At 51.8% G+C, this 15504-nt stretch overlaps 1 protein-coding gene across 1 annotated transcript in view; it reads left to right on the forward strand.

The window, feature by feature from the left end:
- The window catches only part of DNAH9 (dynein axonemal heavy chain 9), a 147403-nt gene that overhangs the window by 73312 nt on the left and 58587 nt on the right, over positions 1–15504 (forward strand). The window contains exons 49-53 of the mRNA XM_033518809.1: positions 3019–3138; positions 8446–8634; positions 10324–10559; positions 12741–12863; positions 15092–15296. Coding sequence (XP_033374700.1) covers positions 3019–3138; positions 8446–8634; positions 10324–10559; positions 12741–12863; positions 15092–15296 — 873 coding nt within the window. The remainder of the gene's footprint in view (positions 1–3018; positions 3139–8445; positions 8635–10323; positions 10560–12740; positions 12864–15091; positions 15297–15504) is intronic.

Below are 15504 nucleotides of genomic sequence, written 5' to 3' on the forward strand. Positions count from 1 at the left end.
AAAGGGACGAAATTTTTCCCTGGCAGGGTGGGCAGGGCTGGCACAGGGTGCCCAGAGCAGCTGGGGCTGCCCCTGGATCCCTGGCAGTGTCCCAGGCCAGGCTGGATGGGGTTTGGAGCAGTCTGGGACAGAGGAAGGTGTCCCTGCCATGGCAGGGGTGGAAAAGGCTGGTTTTTGAGATCCCTTCCAGCCCAAACCACTCTGTGACTCTGTGACAGAATATTGCTGCTTTCTGAATTTCCTCTGTTCTTCTCCAGCCTTGCTTGCACCCAAAGAGGAAGGCTAAATAGGAATCATTATTATTCCCACCAATAATTTTTATTAAATTTTTTTTAAATGTAATTCAGCTCTTCTCTAGGTCCTGAGAAAACTCATTATCTCAAACCAGTGTGTTCCCACTGCTCTGCACAGGGCAGGGTTTGGGAGCTGGGGCTGATTCAGTGCTGGGAGCACAGAGCTGGGCTGGCTGCACACTCAGTCCCTGGTTCTGCAGGATGACAACTGCTCTTGCAGGAGCCTCATTTGTCACGGCACAGCTCCCTGGCAGCACATCTTGGATGTTATTTGGGTTTTTGCTACTTAAAAAAATAAAAAAATAAAAAAATATCCCTGAATAGAAGAAATTACAGCATGATTAAAAGTGCATTTTAGAGTGAGGCCTTTATCATTTTCCTTCAGAAAATTATCTCTATGTAAAAACACATCCTGCTTTATTCTGCTTTCCTCCCTGCTCCCTCCCAGCACGATACCTGCTAGGAACAGGAAGGGGAAGCAGCTGCTCCAGAACCTGTCTGGTTTAGGAGGTTTTGGGATCTCTCTTTGGGAGTGGGATCCCCTCTGTGGCCAGGCTGGACCCACAGCAGGGGCAGGGTCCCAGAGAGTGAGATCCCTCTGCTCCCCTCACCCTGTCAGAAAACACATCACTCTTCTGATGTTTTCAAGGGCTTAGCATTCTTAAAATGCTTACTACACTTTTTAACTAAAAATACAAGAAAATGGTGCTGAACTCTCTGGTCGCCCCTTCCTGCTGCAGATGAAAGGAGGCACCTGAAGCAGGGATGGATTTAGAGGGCTTTGGTGTCTAATTCTCCCACCTCAGATGTGCTGGGCACCTTTTTTCATCCCTTTATGCTGTTCTTTTCCACAGCTTTTTATGCCTGAGATGCCTTTTTTTTTTTTCTCCTTTCAAAGGAGTGGGATTTTGTTAAAGAAAATTGCAATCTTTGGGAAGATTACTGGCACTCCTCTGGCATGCTCTTACAAAACTGCCTGGTTTAGGGGCCTTCTCCTCTCTGCAGCCAGGGAATGATGCAGGGTAGTGTGGGATGGATGTGGAGGTATATCCTTCCTTATCTGGGATATCTTGGATAGCTTCACTGCTGTGTGCTGATTCATACCTGCTCTCAGCTGGGCCCCAAGCTGTCTTACACTCATTTTGATTAATAAATGAGAAAATTCCAATTGTCCAAAACATTAAGGACTTTCTGTCTTCTTTGCCTGCCTGGGAATTGAGTGTTGTGCACCTGGGGCTGCTGGAGGTGGGAGTGAGAGGCGTGTCCACAGCTGCACACATCTGTATTTGTATGCCCCTGCTGGGGCCCTGCAAACCAGATCTATGCATATATTCTATAGAAACTCAATGATCAGATCATGCTTTTATACTGGGATATGGTATATATGAACCTTTGTAGGCTCATACATCCACAGGGACAGAAACTTTTTGTGTTATTGTTCCAAGGCAGGTCAAGGAGAGGCTGCTTTGTGTTTGCCAGTATCCAGGAGAGCTGCAGAGATCTCTAATATAATCCTTTTTCATTTTCAGGTTTGTTTCTAGTGTGTAACTCAATGTTAAAGTGATTTACAAGCAGTTTAGCCTTAAGCAGTCTGCATTGGGTACAGATAAAATCAATTATTACTTCTCTTATCAGAAGTGAAATGCTCCAAGTGCTTGTGGGAGCTGTTGGTTTGGTTTAGATCCGAGTGTGAACAGCTCTGTCTGAGCAAAAGGCTCTCCAGTTTTTTCTGTAGGTGCTGTGGGCTCTTCCTGCCCCTCCCAGCCCCTGGCCCCACCTCACTGGGGGCTCCTGGCACACCCTTGGGTGGCTCTCAGGGCAGAGCCCTTCAATTCAAGGTCAGATTCCTTGCTGGGAGCAGTGTGAGGGCATGGCTTGGAGATGGCTCAGCAGAACTCCAGGAGCCCCCTGGGGAACTGAGCACACTTGGGGAACCAGCAGAGCCTCAGGGACTGGTCAGAGACAAGGGGCTGTAGCATCAGGAGATTTGGGTTCCTCAGCTGCCTGCTCGTTGCTCAGCCAGAGCACTCATCATCAGGGCTCAGCCAGAAGCCCCAAATAAATTAATTTTGTGCAACCTTTGCCTCTGCCTGTGCCAAGGGTGTGAGCTCCAAGCAGTGGCACAGCCCAGCCCTGCTCTGTTCTGTGCTGGCTCCTGGTGCCAGCCCTGGCTGGATCAGCTGGGCTGGAGCTTGGCCAGCTCTGGACAAGGGTTTGCCTCAGGATCACAGGATCCCAGAATGGTTTGGGCTGGAAAGGATCACAAAGCCCAGCCAGTGCCACCCCTGCCATGGCAGGGACACCTTCCCCTGTCCCAGACTGCTCCAAACCCCATCCCCAGCCTGGCCTTGGGCACTGCCAGGGATCCAGGGACAGCCCCAGCTGCTCTGGGCACCCTGTGCCAGGGCCTGCCCACCCTGCCAGGGATCAATTCCTGCCCAATATCTCATCCATCCCTGTCCTCTGGCCATTCCCTGTGTCCTGTTCCTCCACTCCTTGTCCCTCTCCAGCTCTCCTGGAGCCCCTTTAGGCCCTGGAAGGGGCTCTGAGCTCTCCCTGGAGTCTTCTGCTCTCCAGGCTGGACACTCCCAGCTCTCTCAGTCTCCAGAGCAGAGGGGCTCCAGCCCCTGGAGTGTCTTCATGGCCTTTTGGACTCCTCCAACAGCTCTGCATTGTTCCCAAGTTGTTAAACCCATTCCTGACTTCTGCTGTTTTCCACCTGCAGCGCCTCAACGAGAACCTGGGCAAGCTGACAGCCAGGTTTGAGAAGGCCACGTCAGACAAAGTCCAGTGCCAGCAGGAGGCTGAAGCCACAGCCTGCACCATCGCCCTCGCCAACCGCCTGGTGAGTGCTGGCAGAGCGAGGGACACGGCCTGGGCTGGGCCCTGTGCACACAGCACATCCTCTCATGGCTTTGGAGATGTTTCCTGCACTGCAGCGAGTTCCAGCATGGAAAATGCTTTTGTTTCCATGTGCCAGGGCAGCTCTGCTCGTTCAAGTGCCTGGCTCTGCTGCTGTCACAACTCTCGCCTCCTTCTTGGGGCTTAAATGTGTGAGCAGGTACAGATGGGCCAAAGGATGTGAGTCAAAATTGGTATCATAAAAACAAAGGTGTGAACATAGCTCTGCAGGTTCTGAAATGACAAGAATTAGAGTGAAAAGCTCTCTAAAATCCTCAGTCTCCTCCAAGTCAGAATGCAAAATATTTAGAGAGGGGCCTACAAGGAACTGGATAGGAATTTTGCATAAAGAACTGTAGTGACAGGACAAGGGAGAATGGATTCAGACTGAAATAGGGGAAATTTAATTTAGATATATGGAAGAAATCCTTCCATTGGAGGGTGGGCAGGGCTGGCACAGGGTGCCCAGAGCAGCTGGGGCTGCCCCTGGATCCCTGGCAGTGCCCAAGGCCAGGCTGGACAGGCTGTGAGCAGCTGGGACAGGGGAAGGTGTCCCTGCCATGGCAGGGGTGGCTCTGGGTGGGATTTGAGGTCCCTTCCAGCCCAAACCATTCCATGGCTCTGTGACTGTGTGATACCATGTCACAAACCATGCTGGTTACATCTCTTCCCCACCCCATGCCGTGGGAACAGCTCTCAGCCTCAACAGTTCTATGATTTTACACTGTCAGCAATTGATCATTTCTGCAGTGTGGGCAAGGAGCTGCTTGCTCATCCTCACTGCTGTGCCCTGCACTCACCTCCCGTGCCATCCTGGCTCTGATCCAGGAGTAGCACCTGGCAGCCCTCGTTTGGCATTCAGGATGGTCACTGGTGTGGCTGTGGGTAGAAATGAGTTCCCAGACTTTGAAACAAACACACCTGAGGCTGTGTAAAGAATGCAGCCAGACGTGGAGAGCGATGCCTTGGCTTCCCAAATGAACCTGGGGGATTGAGGCAAGCCTGGCTCTCACAGTGCCAGACTGGCATCTCATGAACGTCAGGTGGCCTAAGGAAGATGCTCCAGCATCCAGGGGACAGGATCTGTGCACCAGAAGGGGAGGCTGGCTGATGAGTGGTGTTTGTGAGTGGGTGTGTGCTAAGGCAGAGGAGGAAATTTAGTGATGACAAACGCTAAATAACGTGTGCAGGGAAAACAAACTGTAATCATGCAGTTACATGGATAGGGCCTAATTGCACTATTATCACTCACAGAAGAGCTCTTGGAGTTGTTGCAGAGAGTTCTCAGGAACAGCAGTGTGGCACTTGACAGGAGGAAAAAAGACAAATTGAATATTACTAATTGGTAGAAAAAACCTCAGGAAGGAGAAGTGAAGCGTCATTGTATTGGGTCTGCCATCCCACGTGTGGGCACCCTGTCTAAGCAGGCTGTGGGCAGCCCAGAAAAGCTACAACAAAGCACAGAAACACTTCCATATGAGGAGAGACATAACTGATTAGGGCTCTTCATTTTGGAAAAGGTGTGGAGGGGACAGATGTGACAGGAAAAATCATGACTGGTGTGCACAAGATGAGGGTGAGGGTGAGGAATGGTTGTGCACTCTCTGTCATTATCAAAGAGCCAAAGGTAATCCAAGGAGTAGCTTTTAATCTGCCTCTTGCTAAATAAAAAGAATTCCAATGACTTCTAGGACCTGAGGTAGGAGACACCTGAGATATCTTGAATGTATTCAAAGTGGCAGCAGTGTGTGATCTGAACAAAGGAGAAGAAAAGACCTCCAGGACCTAAGGAGATAAAAAGTAACCTGAAAAAATTAATTAGGAGTATGGTAGCACCTCAGAGTTCCAGGAAAATCAGATCAATAAAGACTTCTTTGTTTTAGAGGGGCCGTGGGATTAATATGGGAGTTGACCTCAAGCTGACTGGAGGGAAGACCTATGGATGCTCCATCTATAAAAACTACAGAGGAAAGATGGAAGAACTGGACTCTGCCCTGTAACTGGAGTTGAGATTAAGGATAATTTATGTATGATCCTTAAAAGTGGCCAATAACTTCAAAGCAGTGCATTTTCAAGAGGTGGGATGAGATTTGTGAGACCAGGGCTTGTCCAGAACAAAGGAGGAGCAGGGCAGGTATAGCCTGTGCTGCCTGATCCTCGATGATTTCCAGCCTTCATTCCACTGTAAGGAATATAACTCTGTGAAAAGACAAACTTCCAAGAGTGAGAATGTAAAACTGGGAATTCCCTCAGCATTGCTGTAGATGAAGTAAGTGGATGGTTGAGACATGGGAAGCACAGGAAGGGGATGAAGTTCAGTGAAGCCAGATGCAGATACCTATGGGTTGAGAACAGATTGTTCACCCCTAAACCAGGAGTCCAGTGCAGCAGCCAGGGAGGTTTGGATGTGTTGGGTCAGGCTTTGCCCTCCACATTGTGCAGCCCTAGGAAAGGCAGCTGTGGTCCTAATCCTACCATGAGTATCTTTCCAGCAACGCAAAAGGGACATCAGCACAGTCTGAGACCAGCAAAAGGCACTGGGGAACCTCTGCAGCTCTGTGAGGAGCTCATGTTTGTGCACAGCAGCTCGGCTGGGGCAGATCTGGGGACAGCTCTGAGGTCAGGTGGGGCTAAGAAAATCTGAGGCTTCTCTTTCTGCTCCTGGGAGGGGTCAAACTTCCCAGAAGCAGTTTTCCTTGATCCAAGGGGGCAGTTTTGGCAGGGCAGAAAGGTTATCAGAGCTATTTTTGCAGGTGTCAGTTCTTGTGCTCATCAGAATAAACTGCCCAGAGAAGCTGGGGCTGCCCCTGGATCCCTGGCAGTGCCCAGGCCAGGCTGGACATTGGGGCTGGAGCAGCTGGGACAGGGGAAGGTGTCCCTGCCATGGCTGGGGTGGGATGGATGGGATTTAAGGTCTCTTCCCACCCAAAGCAGTCGGTGATTCTGTGATTCCATGAATCAGAAATGAGCTGGTGTGTAGGAGGTCGCACAGCTCCACAGTGATGATGCCAAGTGTCTATAAAGAATTGTAAAAATGGTCCCAAGTGATGGAGGGATGAAACACCAGGCAGATAAAGGTAATGTAAAGTACATTGGAGAAATGAGGTTTTGCTTCACATGCCCTGTAAGTGATGCTGAGCTGATTGTTATCACTCAGGAATGAAAGGATGGAGTTAAGAGTGCTGTGAGCTCTGTGCTCCCAGAAGCAAAAAGCCCTCACCAAACCCAAAGCCCATCTGAAACAGGATATTAGGGTTTGTTAGGAAAAGAAGGGAGAACAAAACAGAAAAATCCCCATCTTGCTCTATGAATACTTTCTAAATAAATCTTGAATGTGCAGCATTACTGCCACCCCCTCTGCTGCACCTCAAAGGCCAGAGGAGAATGGGAAATGGTGCAGAGACAGCAACAATAAAAGAAACCGGATAATAAAGATTGCATCACTCAGTGCAGATAAAGATTGCAAGGAGAATCAAAAGGCTGCTTCTGTGTGAGGAATTATTGAAGAGGCTAAAGCTCTTCAACCTGAAAAGGAGACAGCAGAGGGGTACTGAGGGCTTGGAATCCTGAGTGGTGCAGAGAAGCTGGTGCCAGCAGGATTGTTCTCTGGTTTTGCACTGGACAAACGTTTTAGCAATTGAAAAGTTCAGGCAGCACATCAAAGGATGTACTTTTATACAGAAAGCTCAGCTGAACTGTGCATCTCCTGCCCACGGGATGCTGTAGGTGCCAAAAGTTGGGTTGATACCCACAGCAGCTTAGGCTAGGTCATGAAGTCAGAAATCATCAGAGGCTGTTAAGCACAGGGACACAAACTCTGGGTCACAGCTGCTGAAGTCTGCAGCTGTGGGAAGCTGGGAGCTGTGTCCAGAGCTGTGCCTGTGTGTGCAGCGCTCCCAGGACAGAGCTGGGCCTGTGGCTGGGGGCTCCAGAGGGGAACCCAAGAACGTCTTGGCCTGGGACATCCTGGCTGTTCACTGGGGGAAGGAGGTACACGAGGGTGGAAGGAGAGCTGTTTGATCTGGAGTGTCTGCAGGACAACCAACACCATGGAAACGGCAGCGAGTTGGTGTTGGCAACGTGAAGGTGGCTCTGACCCTCAGGAGGCAGCTGGAATTCTGCTGGAAACAGGACTTGGTCAGGTTGGAAGGTGTGACAGTGAATTTCAGTGAAGGTGTTGCCTTCCCATCTGGGGATCTGTGTCTGCAGAGCAGTTTGGGATGGCAATATAGCCCAGTTCAGGGGAATGAATTATTGGAGGTGCTCCCAGGGCTTGTCAGAGGGATCGGTGTCAGAGCTGGGCCTGTGTCACATTGAACAGGGGCCTGGAGAAAGGGACAGTGCCATGTCAGTATTCCATAGCTGGAATTGCAGAAGAGAAAGATACAGAGGTGTTTTTAGTGAAAATGAGAAACATGAAGAAATAACAACCATCAGTTTGTGTGGACTGAGGAAGAAAAATAAAAGGTGTTGGTTGACCCTGGTGACAGAACCTGTGAGCAGAGGGGAGCTGTGCCTGCTCTGGGCTGTACATCAAGAGAGGTTTCTCTGGCAGCAGGAGACTGCAATCATGAATTTCATTGTAAAATCTGGCATTCCCCATCTCAGACCCGTGAGGTCAGCTCAGAACTGGGTTGGGTTTCTCTGGCTTGTAAGCTGAAGGCTGCATTCCATTCCTATTTCCAACAGTACCCCAAAATGTACCGATGGTCAGGTAAGTGATCTGTGGGTGTAAAGGTAATTTATTTCATAAGGAGATGCTGAACCCTCTTCAAAGTCCCAGCTGCACTTTCTGGACATTGGATGCTGATGAAAAATAGGTAGGAGGAAGCATTTTCTTGACAGAATGTGAAGGGAATTGTGATCAAAATCCCACGTACGTGGCGCGATAATAAATTGTGTGAAATACTGAAGGCTGTGGCTGCGGAGGAGTGCTCTGTGTGGGAGAGGGTGTAATGAGGTGGGAATCTGTGGTGTTAAGGCAATTAACAGCTGATGGGCTTAAAGACCTCTGTAATCCTTCTCTGTGAGTGTGGGCAGGCCCTGGCACAGGGTGCCCAGAGCAGCTGGGGCTGCCCCTGGATCCCTGGCAGTGCCCAAGGCCAGGCTGGACATTGGGGCTGGAGCAGCCTGGGACAGGGGAAGGTGTCCCTGCCATGGCTGGGGTGGGATGAGGTGAACTTTAAGGTCCCTTCCAACCCAAACCAATCCATGACTGCATGAATGATCGATCTGACTTGGGAATTTGCAGGTTGGGGGCCTCGCCTCTGAAAATGTGAGATGGGCTGAGGCCGTGAAGGACTTCAAACAGCAGCAGAGCACCTTGTGTGGAGACGTCCTGCTGGTCACAGCCTTCATCTCCTACCTGGGCTACTTCACCAGGAAATACCGCCAGGACCTCCTGGATGGCATCTGGAGACCCTATTTGCACCAGTTAGAAGTAAGCCCTGATTCCCCTGAGAAGCCACAGGATTAATGTGGCCATAAATCCTGGTGCCCACAGGGGATCTCTCAGGTGAGGGACATCTCTGTGTCCTCACTGAGCAGGAGTGAGGGTCAGGACATGGCCATTTACTCCTCCCTGGGGCAAATGTGGTGTCCCTGCTCGGTGAAGTTCCTCCATGTACACGGGAAAATCCCAAGCACAGAGCCCAGCTCTGCAGTTCTGTCCATGGCCACGAAGGAGGGGGGAATATGGAGATGGAATTGGATCAGGCAGAGCTTGCTGCCAGCTCTCCAGTAGGCTTGGACAAACTCCAGGTGTTTTTTCATTCTGGACACAAGCTCTGGTCGTGCTGGCCGTGCCTCTCAGCTGGTTTTACCCATGTCTTGCTGTTAGGACCAGATGGAGACCATTGTGCTTGAAACTTTTTTAATATTTTACTAATTTTAACATACAAATGGTGCCAAGAACCTTTTAAATAAGGTTCCAGAGATGCCCAAATCAAAGGGCTGACCAAAGCAGACAGTTCCTTAGGCTGAGAGAGAAAAACTTCATTCTGCATTTCCTAACACTATGCCAGAAACTTCATTAAGACATGGTTTCAAAAATGACCTGACTGTGCTTAGAACAAGGAAGTGCCTGGAATTCCAATGGAAATGAAAGTCCATTCTGCTCAGACACCTGGCACAGGTAACTCTGCTTGTCACACCCAGAAATGGCCTCCCCTGTCAGAGAGGTGTTTCTGGAGCTGCTGGTGCTGGTTTGTAACACAACAGCAGCCTTAGGAGGGGGTTAACTCTGTTAATTCTGTCCTTCCAAGCTGTGTCAGGGAGCTGAACAGGGCAGGGAGTGACCCCAGCCCGTGGAGCTGTGGGGGGCAAAACCCCTGGGATTGTTTGTGCAGAGGTTGTGTTCATTCACAACAGGACTGGGAAACAAAACCAGGTGGGAAGTACTCCACAGAATGGGAAAACACTGGTAAATCATGGAACCACAGAATGCTGTGTGCTGGGAGGCACCTTAAAATCATCTCATTCCAACTCCCTTGCCACAGGCAGCAACATATTCCACTAGATCCTGTCCAACCTGGCCCTGAAGGCTCTGAGAACCCTTTATGAACATTGACCCTCCCCTTCCAGGGACCCACTGACCCTCCCCTTCCAGGGATCCACTGAACATCCCCTTACAGCTGCTCTGGGCACCCTGTGCCAGGGTCTCCCCACCCTCACAGCCAAAAATTCCTTCCCAATATCCCATCTAACCCACCCTCTGGCAGTGGGAGCCATTCCCTGTGTCCTGTCCCTCCATCCCTTGTCCCCAGTCCCTCTCCAGCTCTCCTGGAGCCCCTTCAGGCCCTGCAAGGGGCTCTGAGCTCTCCCTGGATCCTTCTCCAGGTGAGCACCCCCAGCTCTCCCAGCCTGGCTCCAGAGCAGAGGGGCTCCAGCCCTTGGAGCATCTCTGTGGCTCCTCTGGGCTCTCCCCAGCAGCTCCAGCTCCTGCCTGTGCTGGGCCCAGGCTGGGGCAGCTCTGGGGGTCTCACCTGAGCGGTGCAGAGCAGCAAAATCCTCCCTGCCCCCCAAACCCCCTGATGGCACAGCTGCTGACACAGATAAATGTCACTTACCACTTTTTTATTAAGCCAGCCTCCCTTGGAATCACCAGGAAGCCTTTTTGTTTTCCCACCAGGTGCCAATCCCCGTGACTCCGTGCCTGGAGCCGCTGTCCATGCTGGCGGACGACGCGGCCGTGGCGGCGTGGCGGAACCAGGGCCTGCCGGCCGACCGCACGTCCACCGAGAACGCCACCATCCTGAGCAGCTGTGAGCGCTGGCCCCTCATGGTGGACCCCCAGCTGCAGGGCAGCAAATGGATCAAAAGCAGCCACGGAGAAGCGCTGAGGGTGATCCGGGTGGGGCAGAAGGGGTAAAATCATCCTTCTCACCTAGTGACCGTGGGATGTGCCTGCCCGCCGCTGGGTGAGCTCTGGGCACTCAGCTGTGGTGTCTGAGGCACTCACATCCAGGGAAACCTGCCACCCTGCTTGCTCACATTATGTTCATTACCAAAATGACAGGGATTTCTCATTAAAGCAAGGGTCTCTTCAGTGCTTGGCTCAGTTACTATAGAAACTCCTCTGAGGCTGCCGATGGAGTGAGCAGGGAGCCGAGTTTGAGTATTGCAGAATCCCAGACTGGCTCGGGTTGGAAGGGACCTTAAATCCCATCCAGTGCCATGGGCAGGGACATCTTCCACTACTCCAGGTTGCTCCAAGCCCTGTCCAACCTGGCCTTGGGCATTTCCAGGGATGGGGCAGCCACAGCTTCTCTGGACAACAGGCCTGTGTAGAACTATGACATCCTCTGTGGGGCTCCCTGTAGGTGTCATGTCCTGGTTTAGTTTCATCCAGAAGGGTGACCAGAGCTTCCCACCTCTTGGAGAAAGAGAGGGTTTGGGTCTGGAGAGATCCCCATGTCCTGCAGACCGGCTGGGCTGAGGCTGCTCCCACCAGCTGGACATTCTCATTGCAGCCCCCCTGCACAGATCTGGATCAATCTTTCATGGCAAGGCCCTCCCAGGCCTGGCTCTCATCTCCAGGCAGACAGACAGGTTTTCTGCTGTGTCCCCTTGCACCCATCTCTGCCCATAGTGAGGAGCCCCAGCTCCTCACCCCAGCTAGGGTGGGGCAGCCCGAGTGGGATCCCTGTGGAGATATGGGAGCCCTGGGGTTGTTTCCCAAATACAGAGCAGAGTGACCCAGGCCTGGTGTTCCAAATTCCCCTAGATTTGGAGATGCCTTGGGGTTGCCCATGTTTCCTCCTCTGAGGTTACCCAGGTTGTTTTGCTGGTGCCTCCTCTGCTTTCCTCAGAGAAAACAACAGTGAGTTGTTGGGATCTGGTCTCACGTGGGATCAAAATAAGGCTGTTTTTCACCCTGCCTTGCAGTTACTGCAAGCTCTCTGTGGAACAGCAAGGATCCCAGAAGAGGCACCTAACTCTGAACCTGCAGGATGGAACCAGAGGAGCAGACCCTGTAGCATCCCTGCTGTGCCCATACCATGTCCCTTTTTCCCCTCCCCAGCCATACCTTGGGCTGGCAGGGGCTTTAAAGGAGAGAATTTAGTGTTTTGCTGTGATGTCTCAGACCTGAGGACTAAAAGCATCATCACTGCTCCATTACAGTAATTCAGGGAATGTTTCATTCTCTGGGAGATGGAGCTTTTGGCTTTCAACTGCTGGAAGAGATCTAAACCCACAGAGAGGGCCCACCTTCAGGAAGGGCTGTGTGAGCAGCTCTGGGGGCAGCTCTGTCATTCCCTCTGACTGTCTTTGTGTAAAACACCCCTGGACTCAGAAAAACTGTTCATCAGGGCCAGGGGTTGAACTGGATCAGCATATTCCTCTAAAGGTCCGGCCTAAAAGTCACTCTGAACTTTTGTTTCAAATCCTTCTGTGACCTCTTGAGCCCCCGAGCTGTGGCTTACATGAGGAGTGTGAATTTTGAGCAGTGGAGGTGATTCAGGTGCACAAGTGCCTGGAGCATCCTCCCCTCCTGGCCAGGGTCCTGCTCCCCTCTTGGCAGAGGCGTTGGGGGAAGTGCAGGGCAGCTCTGAAGGACACAGCCCAGGCACCTGGCCCAGCCCTTCCTGCTAGGAAACATCCCAAAGCTGAGCATCCCTGTTCCACTTGGGCCCTGGGCACAGGGTTCCATTTCCTGGGCAGGAAAGACATTGTCCTAAGCATGACCCTAAACCCTGGGCAAAACAGAGCTGAAAGCTGCTCTTCATCCTTGTTTTGAGATGATTTGCACCAGTGGGCTCTGGAGGAAACAACGTGCTGAAAATAACTCCAGGCTGTGCCAGCTTTGCTCACGGCTGCCTGGGCCAGACTGGGTGGTCACTGCTCATCCCTGGGAGCCTCATTCTCCCTGTTGGACAGCCAGGATTCTCTCTGGCAGTGCCACTTTCTGCACCAGGCACTGCCACCACCTTACCCCTCCTTCTCTCCCCAAATGCTGGCACTGCAGGGAGGGTCCCTCTGTCCCCTCCTCAGTGACAGTGTCACACCCTGCTCTGCTGCAGGAGGCACCAGCGCTGTTTCCCACAGGTACCTGGACACTCTGGAACAAGCCCTGGCTGCTGGAGACCTGGTTTTGATTGAGAACCTGGAGGAATCCGTGGATCCAGTGCTGGGGCCGTTACTGGGGCGAGAAACAATCAAGAAAGGCAGGTGAGCTTGGGGGGTTTGGGGATATGGGCTGGGGGCTGCTGTGCTCTCTGTTCCTGCCCTCAGCACGGAGGTGTTCCCATCCAGCAGCTTTAACATCCTGCCTTCAGCAGTGAGAGCATTTTAAATCAGGCAATCACAGGCAGTTCAGCCACAGGATGGCTTGGAAATCAACCTGGATTTCTCATTTCATTTCACAGCTTCATTCAAACCTCGTGGAAAACAGAGACCTGTAATTCTCCCATTGTACACTGACCTTGGGGTCTGTAAATGGCTGTTCTGACACCGAATTATTACCAAAATAGCTGCTGCTGTTGGGAAGTAAGAGTAGCCTTGAATTTTAGCAAACACTGCACAGTGTTTAGAAATGCAGCTACAGGTTCAGCATCAAGGATATCAAATGTTTCTTAATGAGGTCAGGTTGTGGTCACCTCCAGCCAAGAGGAGGTCAGCAAGAGAGGCAGCCAGGGAGCTCTTTTTCCTTAAGTTCTTTGAGGATTATTTCCCTGCTTGCCTAAAACATCCCAGGCTGTTGGAAGCTGGTGGGCAAGGCAAGCTGTCTGTGAAGTTTTCTGGGGAAAGCATCCCAGGAAGGGTGGCTGGGCATGGTTTGGCTGCAGCATGGAAAGGCAGGGCTGGTCCCAGTGCAGGGTTGGAATATTTGGAGGATGGTGAGAGGGAGGTGCAGCAGGGGAGGGTGGCAAATCTGAGCCCCCCTCCGGTGGAACACTCAGGCATCCCCTTGTGTGCATCCCTGCTCTCAAAACTCCCTGTGAAATCACATCTTTGCTAACAAAGGGAAAATAAATCATAAATCACAAAGAAAGTCCCTGGATTCTGTGTTTCCAGGCCCTGAGCCCAGACTCCAGGCAGATGCTGTCAGTCCCAGAGCAGGAATGGTTTTGCTGTGGGGTCTGGCAGGGTCTCTATGAGCTGCCTTTAGTGGGGGATTTGCAGCTCCAAAAGCAATCGGGGCCAAGAGGGCACCCAGTGAGTGATGCTGGACTGGGAAGTGAATTCAAACTCCCTCTGGAACATCACCATTCCCACAACAGTCCCAGTGCATCCCTAAAATCATTTTCTAGTTTCTCTTTGACTCTGGTTCCCATGGGCTTTGTTAATATAGAATCATGAAATGGTTTGGGAGGGACTTTAAACATTATCCAGTGCCACCCCAGCCATGGCAGGGACACCTTCCACTGTCCCAGGCTGCTCCCAGCCCTGTCCAGCCTGGCCTTGGGCACTGCCAGGGATCCAGGGACAGCCCCAGCTGCTCTGGGCACCCTGTGCCAGCCCTCCCCACCTTCCCAGTGAAGGATTTATCCCAATATCCAACCTGAATTTCCCTTTTTCAGTCTGAACCATTCCCCCTTGTCCTGGCACTTCAGTTCCTGGTGAGTTCCTCTCCAGCTCCCCTACAGCCCCTCCAGACCCTGGCAGGGGCTCTGAGCTCTCCACACAACCTTCTCCTCTCCAGGCTGCCCATTCCCAGCTCTCCCAGCCTGGCTCCATAGGGGAGGTGCTCCAGTCCCTTTATCAGCTTCCAGGTCTCCTCTGGAATTGTTCCAACACTTCCTTGTCCTTTTTCTTACATTGGGGACAGCAGAGCTGGGCACTGTTCCAGGTGGGGTCTCCCCAGAGACAGAATCCCCTCCCTGGCCACAGCTCTGGATACCACTCAGGGCATGGTTGCATTTCTGGGCTGGGTTAAACCTGGGTTCAGAGAATGCTGTAATTCCCTGGGGTCTGTGAGCTGCATGGCAGCAGTGCAGAGCAGGAGGATGCTGCATTTTCCTGGCTGATGTCACCTCCTGGGGATGGCAGCCACCACTCTCCACATGTGGCTTCACGTGCCAAGCTCAGCACAGCTGCAGAGCTGGCCTGGCCAGAGCCAACACTGGGTAATTTTAGCTGTGAGCAGTGAAAAGCTCGAGGCTGAGAGGCTTTTCCTCCCTGCACCTCCAGTTTTAGGCAGGATTCAGCCTCTGCCCAAAGCCAAGAGAGTTCATGGCTGGACTGGTTGTGCTGCCAGGCACAGGAAAATTTGAGCCTCTTTAAACAGGATCCAAAATTCAGGGGAGATTCTCTGGGGTTTTTACCTCAAATCAGAATTGATTTAAGTCTGTCCAGTACGAAACACTTTGCATAAATGACAATTTCTGTGAAGAGCACCAAGCAGCTGCCACTGCCTGAGACCCCTGTGCCTGCTGCTCCTTTTGCTGAAATTCCAGGTACATCAGGATTGGGGACAAGGAGTGTGCCTTGCACCCTGCCTTCCGTCTGATCCTGCACACCAAGCTGGCAAACCCCCACTTCCAGCCCGAGCTGCAGGCCCAGTGCACCCTCATCAACTTCTCTGTCACCCGCCACGGCCTCGAGGAGCAGCTGCTGGCGGCCGTGGTGCGCCTGGAGAGGCCTGACCTGGAGGAGCTGAAGGTCAGCACCTGGGAACTGTCACTGGGGGCAAGCAGAAATCATCACCAGAACCATTGTTATACTATTATTATTATTATTATTATTATTATTTATTATTATTATTATTATTATTATTATTATTATTAATATTATCAACTAAGAGGCCTGACCTGGAGGAGCTGAAGGTCAGCACCTGGGAACTGCCACTGGGGGCAAGCAGAAATCATCA

The sequence above is a fragment of the Parus major genome, chromosome 18 (assembly GCF_001522545.3).
Source record: "Parus major isolate Abel chromosome 18, Parus_major1.1, whole genome shotgun sequence".
Taxonomy (NCBI): Eukaryota; Metazoa; Chordata; class Aves; order Passeriformes; family Paridae; genus Parus; species Parus major.